This window comes from Phascolarctos cinereus, unplaced genomic scaffold (assembly GCF_003287225.1).
Source record: "Phascolarctos cinereus isolate Bilbo 61053 unplaced genomic scaffold, phaCin_HiC Scaffold_3;HRSCAF=262, whole genome shotgun sequence".
In the NCBI taxonomy this organism is placed as follows: domain Eukaryota; kingdom Metazoa; phylum Chordata; class Mammalia; order Diprotodontia; family Phascolarctidae; genus Phascolarctos; species Phascolarctos cinereus.
The window spans coordinates 224,125,743-224,141,041 of NW_027555736.1; the positions used below are offsets into that span (position 1 = coordinate 224,125,743).

Below are 15,299 nucleotides of genomic sequence, written 5' to 3' on the forward strand. Positions count from 1 at the left end.
ATTTTAATTTTTCCCCATTTACTCCTTACTAGAGATCCTTTTCCGAGAGCTAGAAGTGCGACAGGTTGCCCTGAGACATCTCATTCACTTTCTTAAGGAGACAGGTGATCAGAAGATGCTGCTGGACCTTTTCAGGTGAGAGCTACTCTTATCGATTAACGGTAACAACCAAAGTTCCACATGCAGAGATCCTGTTAGGCATGAAGGCAAGATCATCTAGCAGACTGGAAAGAGACACGGGGGATGGGCCACATCTCACCTCTGCTAGCTTAGTGGCTGTTGTCACCTTAATGACAAGTGATTTAACCTCTCTGAGCTTTAGTTTAATTATCTGTAAAAGAGGTATAATTCTTATACCACCAGCCTCATTGGGTTGTTTTAAGGAAAGCACCTTGATTAGGGAGTACTATCTAAATGTGAGTTATCATTTTCATCATTATCATCATTATTTTTACTGTTGCTACTACTTGGCTACCTCTGGCAGTCTAGACCTTTTAGGATGAGATTGAAGAGTACAATTTGTTCTCATTTTTCACTTCAAACCTATAGAAGGGGCTAGAGCTCCTACCTATGGGTATGGGCACAGCTAGTAAGATTCCATTCCAAGACACTAGTGAAGTGGTGGGCTACCTCACCCTGACTGATGAATGAAGCACTTCACCTGGCTATGGACATTGACCATATGTGACTGAGAGTTGTAAAATATATATTTGTCAAGATTTGTTACACTTTGAGGAGAGGCTGGTGGTGGTAGAGACTAAAGATAAGGCCTGGATGAGGATGAACATCACCTGAGATTGTGTTGCTCTCAGATCATTCATCCTAAGATGAGAGCTTATGTTGATGCAAAGAATTTCACACAGCATTAGACAAAAATGTTAGGGAGTGGAGCACCTGAAGCACCTAATGATCTTTTCCTTTCTTCTGTGTTCTCAGGTACCTGGACAGAACAGAAGAACTTGCAGTAAGTATGACCTTCATCTCAACCTGGCACTACCTTAATCTGCACTCATTCTCTTAAGTCCAATTAGTATTCTAATTAGAACATTAAAAAATGTTCTGATGACATTATTTGTTTTGGTGTGCTTCCTTTGGGGGTCTATAAAATTATACTAGTCTTTTTGGTTTTCTGTTTCTAATCTTTACCTCATTTGGAAGACTAAGTGAGGCAGCCTAGTAGTATTGGACTTCAAGTTAGGAAGACTTGGGTTTGAATCCTTCCTGACATGCTAGCTATGTGAACATAGACAAGGCCCTGAAATTCTCTTTGTCTTTGTCTAAGTTCCAGTTCTTCATCTGAAAAATGGGGATAATATCTGTAGTCCCTACCTCACAGGATTGTTTTAAGGTTCAAGTTAGATAATGTTTGTAAAGTGTTTTTCAAACTCAAAAGTGCTATGTAAATTAGATTTGAGCCCCTTGATCACAGGGAATGTCTTGCCTTTCTTTGTACCCTCAGCACTTAGCACAGTGCCTGGCACATGATAGGTGCTTAACAAATTGTTGCTTGAAAAATGTAAATGTTGGTTATTACTGTCATCGGACCAAGGTGATGAGATAGAGTCAGAAATGAGGTGGAGAGGTGGCATAGAATAGTAGATAGAGAACTAGCCTGGGAGTCATGAAAACCTTGGGAGTCGTGTACTTCAAGTCCTGCCTCTGACTCATATTGACTCTGTGACCCTGGACAAGTCACTTAACAGTCTCAGAATCCAGACAACTCTCTTAAGACTATACACTGCAGAACAGTAGCCTGTCTGCATTGGTAGAAGATGTCTATTCACCAGTTTGCTCTTCGCACTAGTGAAATGTCACAAAGAAAAAGAAGCCTAGCATAGGTCAGAAAGCCAGGTTAGGTAGGCAAATGCAACAGCTCCATCAATCCCCTGAGTTTGCTTCGTTCTGCCAGATGTGTTGGGAGTTTTGGGTGCTTTCCCTAGTAGAGTACTCCAAAGGAGTGATGCTGATCATAAGAGCTCTCCTCTAGCTGATCTCTCCTTTCCATAGAGTCCAGGTCACTCAGAACTTTCCTTTTTCTTTCTGTAGCTGTCCCAGTACCAAGAACATTTAAGCATCCAGGACCCTGAGAAGCGGAAAGAATTTCTCAAGAGTTGCATTGGGTAAGTGCCTCCCTGAACACAGAGACTTGGAAGATTTGGTGTGAGAGCCTGAACACAGAAAAAGGACCGGGAAGGCAGATGGTGGGGACAGGTAACTGGAAGTGGGTTTCCAAAGTGATTACTCGATTTGTGAGGCATCATGGGGGCTTAGGTATGAGTGTGACCCTAGTGCCCCAATGCAAGAATCCTTTTCTATTCTTCAGCATTCCTGACAGGTGATTGATCAGAATTTCACAAATTTAGGGCTAACAAATACCTCTGGGTACTAAACGTCATCTAGTCCAAACCTTCATTTAATAAATAGGAGATCTGAGACCCGGAGGTTATGTGACTTGCCTAAGATCTCACAGATGTACACTGCAAAGTCCTAGGCCTTGAACCCAGGTTCTTGAATTCCAAAGCCATTTTTTCCCCTACTGTACCATGATGTTCCACGTCTAAGCTCTGATCAAATGCTTTGAGCCATGAGGATTTCTGTACCTAAAATGATCATGATGGCTTGCATTTGTATAGCACCTTATGGCTCACACATTTTCATCCTGACTTTACAACAGCCCTGAGGCCCAAGAGGTTCATTGTCTTGCCCAAAGTCACTCAGGTAGTGAGTGTCAGAGCTAGGATTTGGGATTCAAAATCGGCTGGTTTGCTTCAAACTACTCCAAGCTTGATGTTCTTTTCTGCTGAACCCACATGTCCCAGCTTGCAGTATCATTCAGTTGATTGCCCAGGATCCAACTGGGAATGTGTAATTAACTGTTCTTTATAACACTGTTTCAGTGACTACACGAACCTTTTGGGCCTCAGGTTCTTTATCTATGTGACCATTTAACATCCCAAAGTGGAAATTGCCTCAGCCATACAATTGGGATAATACTTGCACTAACCCACGTGATTGCTTTTAGGAAAGTACTTTATAAACTTGATAATGTCAATATATAGATTGGTTTAGAGACTCCTTTCAGAAATGCAGAGCTTAATAAATATATCCCCTCATCTTTTGCAGTCTTGTCCGTGTTCTGCACCCATCTTCCTGGAGGCATTTCTAGATGAATGGTGTGGGCATGGTACCAATGATTCATTAGCCTGATCCTGAGGTGTATTTGACCAGCTAATTAAGAGGATAGGAAGATGTGTTACTTCCCCCCTTCTAACACTGTAAATTCACAACTCACCTTCTTTCTTGCTAGTTTTCAGTTTTCTGTTCTGATAGGGCAGTTGTAATCTAATCCTGATAAAGGCATCCATAACAACAACTACATGCCTGGTTCTGGAGAAATTCCATACCATCATAGCCATCCATTCTTTTCCCCCCGCAACCCTCCCCAATACCTAGTGGCTGTAGCAGGTACTTTTTAAAAGACCAGACCCTGGAGTTGTCACTGGCGAAAAAGAACCTTTTTAGTTTGGGGTGAGAAGGATTGTGACGCCATTGCAGTTCTCCTTATATTATCTTTCCCTCTCAAACTACCCTCTTCTAAACTTCCCTATTACACAGGGCAGCTGGGTGGCACAGTGGATAGAACACTAGCCCTGGATTCAGGAGGACCTGCGTTCAAATCCGGCCTCAGACACATAACACTTACTAGCTGTGTGACCCTGGGCAAGTCACTTAACCCCATTGCCTAGCAAAAAAACCAAACAAACAAACAAATAAACTTACCTATTACTGTTGAGGCACCACTGTCTTTCAAGTTAGCCAAGTTCCAAACTTTGTTGTCATTCTCAATCCCTCATTCTTCCTCAACTCATATATCTAAGCAGTTGCTAAATCTGTTTTCTAACTCCACAAGATGACCATGTCTCATGTTTCCTCTCTTCTCTCACCATCCTAGTTCATATTCTTACAACTTCTGGCTTGGACTCCTAAATGATTTTCCAGCCTTGTGTCTTGCCTTTCCAGTCCATCTTCTACACAGCTGCCAAAGTGATTTTCCTAAAGCACAGGTCTGACTGTGTTTCACTCCCTTATGATGCCCTGTTGACTTGAGGATCAAATATAATTTCTTATTTTTAATTAAAACTTTTAAAAGTTAATAAGCATTTATTTTTTTCTCCCTCCAACCTTCCCACCATACTGAAAAGAAAAAAATTTTTTTAACACATAGGCATAGTCAAAATAAATTTTTGTATTGGCCATGTCCAGACATGTCTCGTTTTGTATGTTTACTCCATCACTTCTCTCTCAGGAAATAAGTAACATTCTTCATCATCAGTCTTATGGAATCATGGTTGATTATTGCTTTGATCAAACTTCTTAAGACTTTAAAAATTATTTTATAAAAATTATATCATTTTTACATCGTCTTTATAGTATAAGTTGCCCTCCTAGTTCTTTCTGCTCACTTCAACCTTCATCAGTTCATACAAATTTTCTTAGGTTTCTCTGTAACTGGCCCTTTCAGTATTTCAGAGAGCACAGTAATAATCCATTACATTCATATACCACAGTTTGTCCAGCCATTTCCCAATTTATAGGTAGCCCCTTAGTTTCAGTTCTTTTCTACCACAAAAAGAGCTGCTATAATTATTTTTGCACATACAGGGCCTTTTCTTCTTTCTTTGGTCATTTTGGGGTATAGACATGCTGGTGGTATTGCTGAGTTAAAGGGTGTGCACATTTTAGTAACTTTGAGGGCATAGTTCCTCATTGTTTTCAAGAATAGCTGGATCAATTCACAATTTCATCAGTGCAGCTCCTCCGACATTTTCCAGTTTCCTTTTTGTCAGTTTTGCCATTCTGATGGGTGTGAGGTAGAAACTGCATTTCTCTCACCATTAGGTATTTGGAGCATTTTTTTCCCTATGAATACAGATACCTTGAATCTCTCAGATGATACTATTTGACTTCCTGTGCAAGTCTTCACTGGCATTGCATTGCCTCCTTCTTCCTGGATGCCATCCTTCCTTTGGTGTAGCCGATTTATGCCTACTGTGTACCTCTGTGTGGCTCTTTGGGGTAACCTATGGTGTTAGTTTTCCTGAAACTGGTATTCTGTGACTCAGAATCACACATTACTGGAAGAATGTCACTGTTTAAAAAAACCTTTGTTTCAGAAAATTGTTAAAAAGCACTCTGCAGTTTCCTCAATCCAGTCTACTTCCTCCTGCCTTGGGGCCCAGTTCCTTGTCCATTCCCAGTGCCTATCCAAGATAATGGTATTTCTGTACCAGTTGTGTGAAGTGTTCATCCTATTGCATATCATATCTGGGACAATAGGTAATCATAATCCATTTGGTTTTTCATTTATAAAAATTTAGGTCAAATGCTTTTGAGTGATTGTGGGTGCCATAGGGCTTAATGAAATGAATCCAGTACTATCTACCAATAGGAGCATCTGGAGAACAGTGTGAAATCCGTTTTCTATTTGAACTCTGTGAGACATCTTTTATGGTAGACACCTTTGGCAAGCATTAATGTCCCTGTTTTATACTTTGCCTGACAATAATAAGGGGATTGTCAAAATTATCTCTGTTACATCATTCCGGTAATCTTGAATAGTTTCAACATGCACGGGATACACTTTTATGCATGGGAGGAAAGTCGTTAAGGTTTCATTTAAAAATATTTATTATTTTTGTTTTTTTATACTAGTCTCTGACCATCTGTCCTTTTCTCCTCCCTTCTCATAGAACCCTCTTTTAGAACAATGAAAATCAATTAAGTAAGCAAAAATAGCACACTACAACTGACAACATTTGCAATGTTCTGTACTTCTCTTATCACTTCTGAGAGGAGGGAAGTGTGGTACATAATCAGTTCCCTGAAACCAATGTTGACCTTGCTTATGATCTGGATTCTTTTGGTGATGTCGTCACTTATGTTTTGGTCGTCATTTTGTATATTCTGCTTTCTTCATTCTGCATTCATACAAATCTTTCCATGTTCTTTGAATTCTTTATGTTTGCCATTTCTTATAACACATATTCCTTTACACTTCATATAGCACAATTTGTTCAGCCATTCTCTAATTGATGGGAACTCATTTTGGATCAATTTTTTGGTTACCATTAAAAATGTTGCTATGAATATTTTTGCCTGTGTGAGACTTTTCCTCCTGTCTTTTACCTCCTTGGCTTTATGCCTTATAATGAGAGTGGAGGATCAAAGAATGTGAGCAGGTGAGTGACTGTTATAATCCCAGAGCAGTTGAATAAGCTCTCAACTTCATTAACAGTACAATTCTAATGTGTCTGACTTCCCAGTCACACCAACATTGGCTATTTCTGTCTTTCATCATCTTCTCCAATTAGGTAATTATTGAAACCTCATATTTGTTTTAATTTGCATTTCTTAATAGACTGTAATTACTCTCCTTGAAATCAGGGACTATTTCATTTTTACAATGTCTGCTACATAGCAGTCACTTAGTAAATACTCGTTGATTGATTGCCATTGATTTGGAGCAATTTTTTCATGTATTTATTGATGAGTTTACATTTCTTCTTTAGAAAAATTTTTACTAATATGTTTTCCTTACTTATCTATTGCAGAGTGGCTCTTCATCTTTTGTTTGTGTCAATTTCCTATATATCTTAGACATCAAATTTTTATCAGAAACGCTCACTCAACAGCTTTTTATTCTAGCTGCATAGATACTGTTTTTGCAAAAGCTTTTTAATGTTATATCATCAACTTTGCCCATTTTGTGTTCTGTCATCTTTTCTACCCCAAGTCTAAATTTCCCCCATAACCATAAAGCTGCTTTCTTCTGTTCTTTAATTTTATTAATTTTAATTAATTTAAATTTTAATTAATTTAATTTTATTTGACCATTATGTTTTGATTGCGTATTCATTTGGAGCTTGTTTTGGTGTATATCATAAGAAATTGGCCTGAATCCATTTTCTGCCAAACTGCTTTCCACTTATCCCAGAAGTCTTTTTATAAGGACTCCTATGCCAAGGCTGGGTTTCATTGACGAGTCCAGAGCTTTTTGTAGTCATTAAACAATATTTGTATTGTGATCCTTTTATTCTCTTCACTTTCAGTCAATTGTCTATCTCTAAAAATGTCACTTGCAGTAGGATATCATTTCTATAAGCCAACCTGTTCCCTTCTCATAAGATAAAATCAGGGATATCCTTAATGCCTTTTGAAGATAATTCTCATGAAGATTTTGCAGAAATGGTAAAGTAGGTATATGAGTTGGTAGTTTTAGACATTTTTCATTCACTTTCCCCCCCCAGTAATTTGGTCCGTTTTTTTCCCTAATATTTACTGTCTTCCCCTTTTTCAGATAGTTTGAGAATTTATGCCTCAGTGTCCTCAAAATTGTGTTGAGGTCAGCATAGACTTCCTCTTCCTGTCTGTGAAATTTCTTCATTGAGCACATTACAGACTATGATGACTGGGGTTCAAATATGGTGGTGCTATTATTATTATTATTATTATTATTATTATTATTATTGATAGAGAAAGCATTAGTTAGAGGAATCTTTATAGACATATTAATATCTTGAAGCACTAAGAATTTCTTAGGTAAAGGCACTAATTATAGTTTGGTTTTGTTCATCCTTTGGGAGAGTGACACCTGTGGTTGAAGAGAGGTACTAACCTTCTGGCCTTTTACCAGTTTACCATTTTCAGTGGAAGATGCTGCTCATGTTCAAGACCATTATACACTCCTGGAACGACAGATCATCATTGAGGTTAGAATCCCCATTTGCCTTCTCTGTCTCAAGGCCTGTAAGGCCTCTTCTCCCACCATTGTAATTTCTGTTTAGCACCAAGGAGAGTTCTAGAACCTTCTGTCTCCAAACATAATTCCTCTTATTCAGCTACCCTGTTAGGTAGCCAATCTCTAAGAATCCTATGTCTTTCCCTTCTTATATTCTAAGCCATTTTTTCCTTTTTCCATTTCTCCTGAGTATCCTGAAGAATGTTCCCTCAGCATGCTGTCTTCCTATAGCTTTTCTGGATCCAACTTGAGATCATTTGCCTGAATTGTTTTGACTGTTCTGGTCTGTCTTCCTGGACTTAATGTTTTCTCTTTCTTTCTCTGTAGTATTAGTTTTCTCCTTTATGTAACCTATGGGTTTTATTCTCCTTTTCTCTCTCTTGGCCCCATTTGGCTAGGTGAATGACCGACATCTAGAATCTGCAGGGCAGACAGAAATCTTCCGGAAACATCCAAGAAAGGCCTCTATCCTCAACATGCCATTGGTGACAACTCTCTTCTACTCCTGCTTCTACCACTACACAGAGCCTGAGGTATGTGAAAGTAAAATTATAGGAGATAAATGTCCAAATTCTTATGAGTTCTTAACCTGGGACACCTGGAATATGATATTAATATTAATTTTAAGAGTAGATTTGGTTGTTGTCTTACTCTCAAAGGGTCACTGGACAGGCAAGAGTATGTCTTCACTTGGCATACCTTCAGCAATCTGGCATCAAGAGTCTGGTGTGGTTCACTTTGGCTACTACTCTTCACAGCCACCCCTGTTCATAGGGGATAACTTTCTTTCAGATTAGGGCAGTTCAAAGGGGGAGGTAGATTTTGGGTGGTAGAGAGACAGGAGAGCTAGGTATGAGTGCAGACACAACTTCTGATTTCGTGAAGATGTTTTTAATAAGTGTCAGTTTTCCCATTACTTAGGGCTCATTGAAGAATTGGGGAAGGCATCGAAGTTTTCAAACCAGTCTTCATGCAGCTGAGCTATGGTGATAGATTAAATAGTTTGCTATGCTTATGTGTTGAACTCAGGAAGTCATGAAATGAAATGTAGGAAGTCTTGGAGATAGGAAGAGAAGATGAGAAGTTGTCCAGCCTAAAAGAGTCACTGTAATTTATAGGACAGTTAGCAAACACAATTTCCTTCTCATTTTTTCCCCAGGGAACATTTAGCAGTCCCATCAATCTGAAAAAAACTTTTAAGGTAAGTATGAATGGATATAGTTTTTTGATAGCAGCCACATCAGGGAAAATATGAAGAAGTAGAAATAAGGAAGAATGGATGGTGGAAAGGATAAGAGTTGTTGAGACTTATTTAGTCCCAGCCATCAAGGAAGTTCTCTTTTGAACTTCCCTAGTTGTATTGAGGGTACCACCATCCTTCTGGTCTCCCAGATCCACAGCCTCTCTGTTAGATTCCATTCCCCACTCCACCTCACTCCACATGTCCATTCAGCTGCCAAGTCTTGCCATTTTTACCTCAGCATCTCTCATATCAATCTCCATCTTACTACTCACACAGTTATCGCCTTGGTTCAGACCCTCATCGCCTTTGGCCTAAACTATTGCAGAAGCCTTCTGATTGAGCCTTCTAGCTCAAGTCTCCCTCCTCTTCTCTACTCCATCCTCTACATAGATGTTGCTCAAGGAAAAATAATTTTCCTTGAGCACACCTCAGATTGTGGCACTCTTCAACTCAATAAACTTCAGGAGTGCCTATTGTCTGTGAGATAAAATGTAAACCTCTCTTTGGCTTTTAAAGTCCTTTACAGTATGGCTCCAACGTAGCTCTCAAATCAGGTTATATATCACTCCCCTTCCACATTCCATAGTCTAAGCAAACTGTCTTTCTTGTTCCTTATCCTCTGCATCTGTCTCCCACCTCCATGGCTATATACTGGCAGTCTTCCCCTTGCTCTTCCTCCTCACTTCCACCTCATAAAATCCCTTACTTGAAAATACATCATCTTGTATCATGATACTCTTGTACCTAATACTTTTTCTGATTCCCCCAACTTCCCCAGTTCTCTCCCTCCCTAAACTATCTTGTTTTTATTCTCTATATTACACACACTCACCCTTTCCCCACTTCCCCACCCCCCATCTCAACAAAATGTAAATCTCTTGAGAGTAGGGATCAATTAGTTTTTTATCTTTGTATCCCCAATGCCTAATACATAGTAGAAGAGTAATGAATGTTTATTGATTGAGTGATTAAAACAAGCTCCTAAAGTTAGCAAGAACCCTCTACTATACCACCTTCTTCATGGACCACAAGGAAGGATAGGTTACTCAGTCCTCATTCAGTGGGAATTTCCTAATTTTTCTCAAATGATCTTCCCTGACCTTTAATAAGTAGGAATGTATTGGTAAAGAGAATATCATAACCCCAACTTTATAGAAGTTATGTTTTTCAACCATTTGTCCCTCCCTCGCCCCATCTTTGCTCCTTATTATACCATGTAAAAAACCCTTTATCCATATGCATCTCCAGAAAACGGGTCTCAAACAGGATGTGTAGACCTCACTGTGGCAAGGAAGCTGCTTGCATATCAACTTTACTAAACAGCTGATTAGCTTTCCCTGTGAAGCCTTTGCTGCTTCCTGCCACCCCTTAATCTCCTTGATTCCCCATCTTTGTTTTCCAGATTCCTGATAAGCAGTATGTACTGACAGCGCTGGCAGCCCGTGCCAAACTCCGAGCATGGCAGGATGTGGACGCCCTCTTCACCACCAAGGTAGGTGCCCTGAAGCCTTTAACTTGCTTAGTTTTACCTTGGAAGGGATATCGTCACTTGATTATTCAGTGGCTGCAAAGATTCTTCTTAACTTCAAGCATAGAGTTGGGGGTTCGTGATGTACACTTTTAGTTTCTAGGACTGTATAGGAGGACTTCGGTGCCTGATCTCCCTGCTTCCTTTCTGTTCCATCTCTCCATGAGAACGTTCTTCATGTTTCCAGCTTCTGGTCCCCACACTCTTGTTTCTTGTCCTTCAGTCAAGTGTTTTGTGAAGCTCATCTGCACTGTTCTTTCTGTCTGTCTCCCTTTCCCTCTGTCCTCTTCCCCTCGAAGTCTTTGTCCTTTTATTCACCTTGGGTCTAAGCGTTTCTCGTGTCTCTGTGTTTCTGTTTCAGAATTGGCTGGGGTACACCAGGAAGAGAGCTCCCATCGGCTTCCACCGGGTTGTGGAAATCCTGCACAAGAACAATGCCCCCGTACAGGTGAAGTTTCTGGGGGAAGCATTTGCCTGCAGAACACCTGCAGTGGTGCTCTGTGAAGAAAGCCTCCCTCTGCCCCTCAGAAGTAGATGCAGTCCATCCGTCCCAAAGAGTGACTTCTCTAAAGTATTTAGGAATATTTGGCTACGTTGGATCCCACAGCGAGCATAGGCATAATGTTTACGTGACAGAAAAGGACTGCTCACAGGGAATGTCAATGATGTGGCTTTATCTTAGACCTGGAGCTTGGCCTGCTCTCACCGTTAGACTCCAGAGAGAACGTATGACTGGCTTTTTTTCCCCCCTTGAGGTGCATGGAGAGAGATTTAACAAAATCCATTCCATCTCTCTTTTTTTCTTTTTTACTAAAAATTTAGTAAGAATTTAAAAATGAACATTGCAGTATGCCAAGAAAAACAAAAGAGATTGTATATGAAATTGAACTTTGTTATGTATAGTTTGATGTTTTTTTCCCTATTACATAGAACTTGGTTTTTTCTTTTTTTAATTCAAATTTAAATGTGGCAGTTTCAACATTGTTCTACTTCTCTGTGTCCTCTTCTGTACTTGCTTTTGTTCTCTTTGTGTTTTTTTTTTTAAATGATTCATTGATGGGCCTTTCTTTTCATCCTGTTTTTATATTATGGTCACTACTTCCCCACTGTCTTCTTCCCTCAGAAAAGAAAAATAAAAAGCTTTCTTCATATAAGTATATCTCCCAAAAGAAATTCACACATTGTCTGAAAAATGTATATGTCATTCTGCACCTCTGGTTCATCACTTTTCTGCCAAAAGCATGGTTCGTCAGGGTTCTGGAGTTGTAATTGGCCATTTCATTTATCATAGTTCTTTCACAGCTGTTTTCTTTTACAGTACTGTTATTTTATAAATTGTTCTACTAGTTCTTTCCACTGCACTCTGCATCACATCTTACCAGTCATTTCAGGTTTCTCCAAATCCATCCATTTTGTAATTTCTTAAGGTATAATAATATCCCCTTATATTTATGACCATAATTTGTTCAGCCATTCTCCAGTTGGTAGGTACTTCCTTAGTCTCCAGTTCTTTGATGCAACAAATATTGTTGCATCAATATGCAGTAAATATTTTAGGGTCTTTTCCCATTTTTCTTTGATCTCTTTGGGAATAGGCCTAAGAGTGGTATTGTGGGTCAAAGGATATACACAGTTTAATGACTTAAACTCTAATGAGTAGAGCTCCAAACCATTTTTTCCAGAATGGTTGGACCATTTCACAGCTCTAACAGCAATACATTAGTGTAACCATCTTCCCACATCCCCTCCAATAACTTAGAAGTGTTTTAATTTGTATTTTTCTTGAGTGATTTGGAGCATTTTTTCATATAGTTGTTGATAGCTTGCCTTTCTCTTTTTAAGAACTATCTGTTCATGTCCTTTGACAGCCCTTTGTCAGATTTTTTCCCCCAGTTAAATGTGTCACTTTTAATTCTAACTGTATTGATTTTATTTGTGCAGAAACATCATATATATATTTACGTGTATGTGTAAAATGCTTGTTCTTACAAATTACATACATTTAATCTTTGCAAGAACCCTATAAGATATAGGTAGTGCAGGTATCAATAAAATTTTGGAGGTGAAGAAACAGTATTTTGGAGAAGTTGCTTGCCAAAGGCCACATAACTAACAAAGCACAGAACCAGGATTTAAATCTTGTCTTCTGACTACAAGTGCACTTTTTACTCTATACTGTACACTACTTTTCATTAAATATTTGTCTTTACTGGCTTAGAAGTCCACCAACTTCTAATGTCTCTTCTCCCACAGGTCTTACAGGAGTATATCCGACTTGTGGAAGATGTGGACACAAAGCTGAATCTGGCTACCAAATTTAAGTGCCATGATGTTGTAATTGAAGTAAGTCCCAGAGGAAGAGGGCCCTTGAAGAAGAATAGAAGGTGGATCATTGTATTTACTGTCCTTAATTCCCTACTTGTTTGCTTTCTATATATTGGATCATGTGGCTTGGTGAAAATTGGGCTGGAAGCCAGGATTCCTGGGTCCTGTTTTCAGCTGCATTGATAATTTGCTGTATATCCTCTAGTGAGTTGGTTTATGGAAGGCAAAGTTTTGGATTAAGCTAGCCAGGCTTCTCTCCCCAATTTTTCTCCACGTGGCTCTGTTGAGGCCCCTCCCTAATTACATTATTATCTAACTCCACAATAACCACCACAAACTTTATTCCTGGTAGGCTCACTTAGGAAGGTAGTAAGGAAACAAAATAGATGGTTTATTTTGTTTTGCTGCTCAGACATATCGGGACCTGAAGGATCGGCAGCAGTTATTAGCTTACAGGTGTAAGGTGGATAAGGCATCTGCAGAAGAGGAGAAGATTGACAGCATTCTCAGTAGTACGGTAAGCAACTTGGATTTGACTTTCTGTCAACCTTGGGAGACAAACTGTTCACAAAAGAGCCACCAGAGGGGTGCTTGCTCCCTCCCAAGACCTAGTTAGAGCAGCAGTTGTCTGAGCAGATTGAGTATTAGTCTTTCAGATGGGTCTTGGTGCCAGCAGTGTTTGCTTTGAGCAGGATTTCTTTCCAGGTTTTGAATGAAATTAGGGTTATCATATGAAGGTACTAGTTCCTCTGGGGGTCTTTGAGCTGGTCCTCAATTGGTGTGCCTAGGGTTAAGACTAAATTGGGACAGGGAAGAAAAATTGAGAGTATCTACGATATAGTGGTTTCAAGATACTAGATCCAAAATGTCCAGACTTTTAGTAAGTAGAACTGGGTTACAATGGTGATAACAAGTAGGTAAAACAGACTACATCTGTTTAGTGATGGCGGCTGGCTGACAGAGGGACCATGACATTTAATCCCCTATTTAGATATTTTCTGGGCCTGCTCTGTGGTAATTTTCCACAACCAGGATTTTTCATTTTTATAAATTTCACTTGAGGGAGTACCAGCCTAACTAGTCCTGAGGATTACAAAGATAAATGTAATATTCCCCTTAAAAATATCCTGGGAGAATTCTTCTTCGCCTTCCTTCACTCTGCCTGGAGATGTGTCTTGCCTTGCTATCTCTCTCTAATCTTTCTAGAGGGATACAGCTTTGCCTAAAGGCTAATACTGACTCAAAAGGCTAATACTGACCAGACTCCTGCATTGTCTGCTTTTTGCAGCAAATTCGATGGAAGAACTAATTGGAAAATAGTGAACCAAGGAACCTTCCTGTTTGCCCTCTTCCTGTCCCCTAAAGAGGAGTGGGGAGCTCTTCCAGGGAGAGGTATTGTAAGCCACATCATTTGGGCCTATCACCAAAAGGCAGAGCCTGTGCCTGGGACAGATCAGCACTTAGACCAGAACATCTTCAAACTGAGCCTCAGACTAGAGGACACATGATGGCTGAATTTTAAAGCTGTGATTTGTGAGACCCTGCTGACTAGGAGCTTTTGTGAAGGTCGGGAGGGAGGCATTTTCAAATTTGTGACTCTGAAGGCTAATTCTTGCTTTAACTGAGAAGATGATTGCTTCAGAAAAGAGGTGTCCTGGACTGAGTGTCAGTCATCATGGAGCTGGAAGCTTTCTTGTCAGCTGGTGGTGGAACCGAATTTGGTTGGACAGTGACTATTCCAGGTCAAGTCAAAAGGCCAGATGCATCTACATCATAGGAGCAGAAAGAGGGTGCTGAAGATTTGCAGGGAACACGACAGTGATGACCAATTCACATTCATTTTTACCATGCTCTCTGAAGTGGTTTTTCCAGCAAGTGTTCCTCGGCTATACCACCTCACCTGCTGTCCCAAGAGATTGTGGTTGCTTTCTCTTGCACACTGAGGGTCCTTCTTGTGCTGGTGATGACAGCAGATCCCTATTATTTCTTCTTCTTCTACCCCAGACCTAAGGCTTTGTTTAGAGATCAGATGTAGCCCCCTGCAGATTCCAGCAATGCTGGGAAATACTCTCTTCGGTTTCTCAACCCTTTATTGGGAGCTGCAGGTAGGTCTATCTGGGGTAGATCCAGACTTGCTGCTGCCTCTGATCTACCATGGATTGTGGTGAGGGTCATTGTTTTCACCCTTGGTTTTCACAAGGGCATCCTACAATGCTTGATTACTGCTCTGCACCAAGCATAGTTTCCTCTCACTCCTGTGTCAGAGCTGGCTTGCCCCACCCTCATTAAGCTCTTAATAAAGCTGTTTCTGTGCCTCCCTAGGTGCCTTCTGTTTCTTTCCTTCCATTCTGTTCCGAATGAACCTCACAACCCTTTTTCTTGGGGTGGTCCCAAGTCAGGCCCCA

The 15,299-nt window shown here is 40.0% G+C and overlaps 1 protein-coding gene across 1 annotated transcript in view; it reads left to right on the forward strand.

Annotated features, from left to right (window-relative positions):
• The window catches only part of VIPAS39 (VPS33B interacting protein, apical-basolateral polarity regulator, spe-39 homolog), a 32,722-nt gene extending 17,507 nt beyond the window's left edge, over positions 1–15,215 (forward strand). Inside the window, exons 10-20 of the mRNA XM_020986170.2 lie at positions 33–135; positions 937–964; positions 2,047–2,120; positions 7,694–7,769; positions 8,197–8,331; positions 8,958–8,999; positions 10,444–10,533; positions 10,931–11,017; positions 12,823–12,912; positions 13,307–13,411; positions 14,183–15,215. Of these exons, the coding sequence (XP_020841829.1) occupies positions 33–135; positions 937–964; positions 2,047–2,120; positions 7,694–7,769; positions 8,197–8,331; positions 8,958–8,999; positions 10,444–10,533; positions 10,931–11,017; positions 12,823–12,912; positions 13,307–13,411; positions 14,183–14,203 (851 nt within the window). The 3' untranslated portion in view covers positions 14,204–15,215. The remainder of the gene's footprint in view (positions 1–32; positions 136–936; positions 965–2,046; positions 2,121–7,693; positions 7,770–8,196; positions 8,332–8,957; positions 9,000–10,443; positions 10,534–10,930; positions 11,018–12,822; positions 12,913–13,306; positions 13,412–14,182) is intronic.
• Positions 15,216–15,299: the final 84 nt, after the last annotated feature.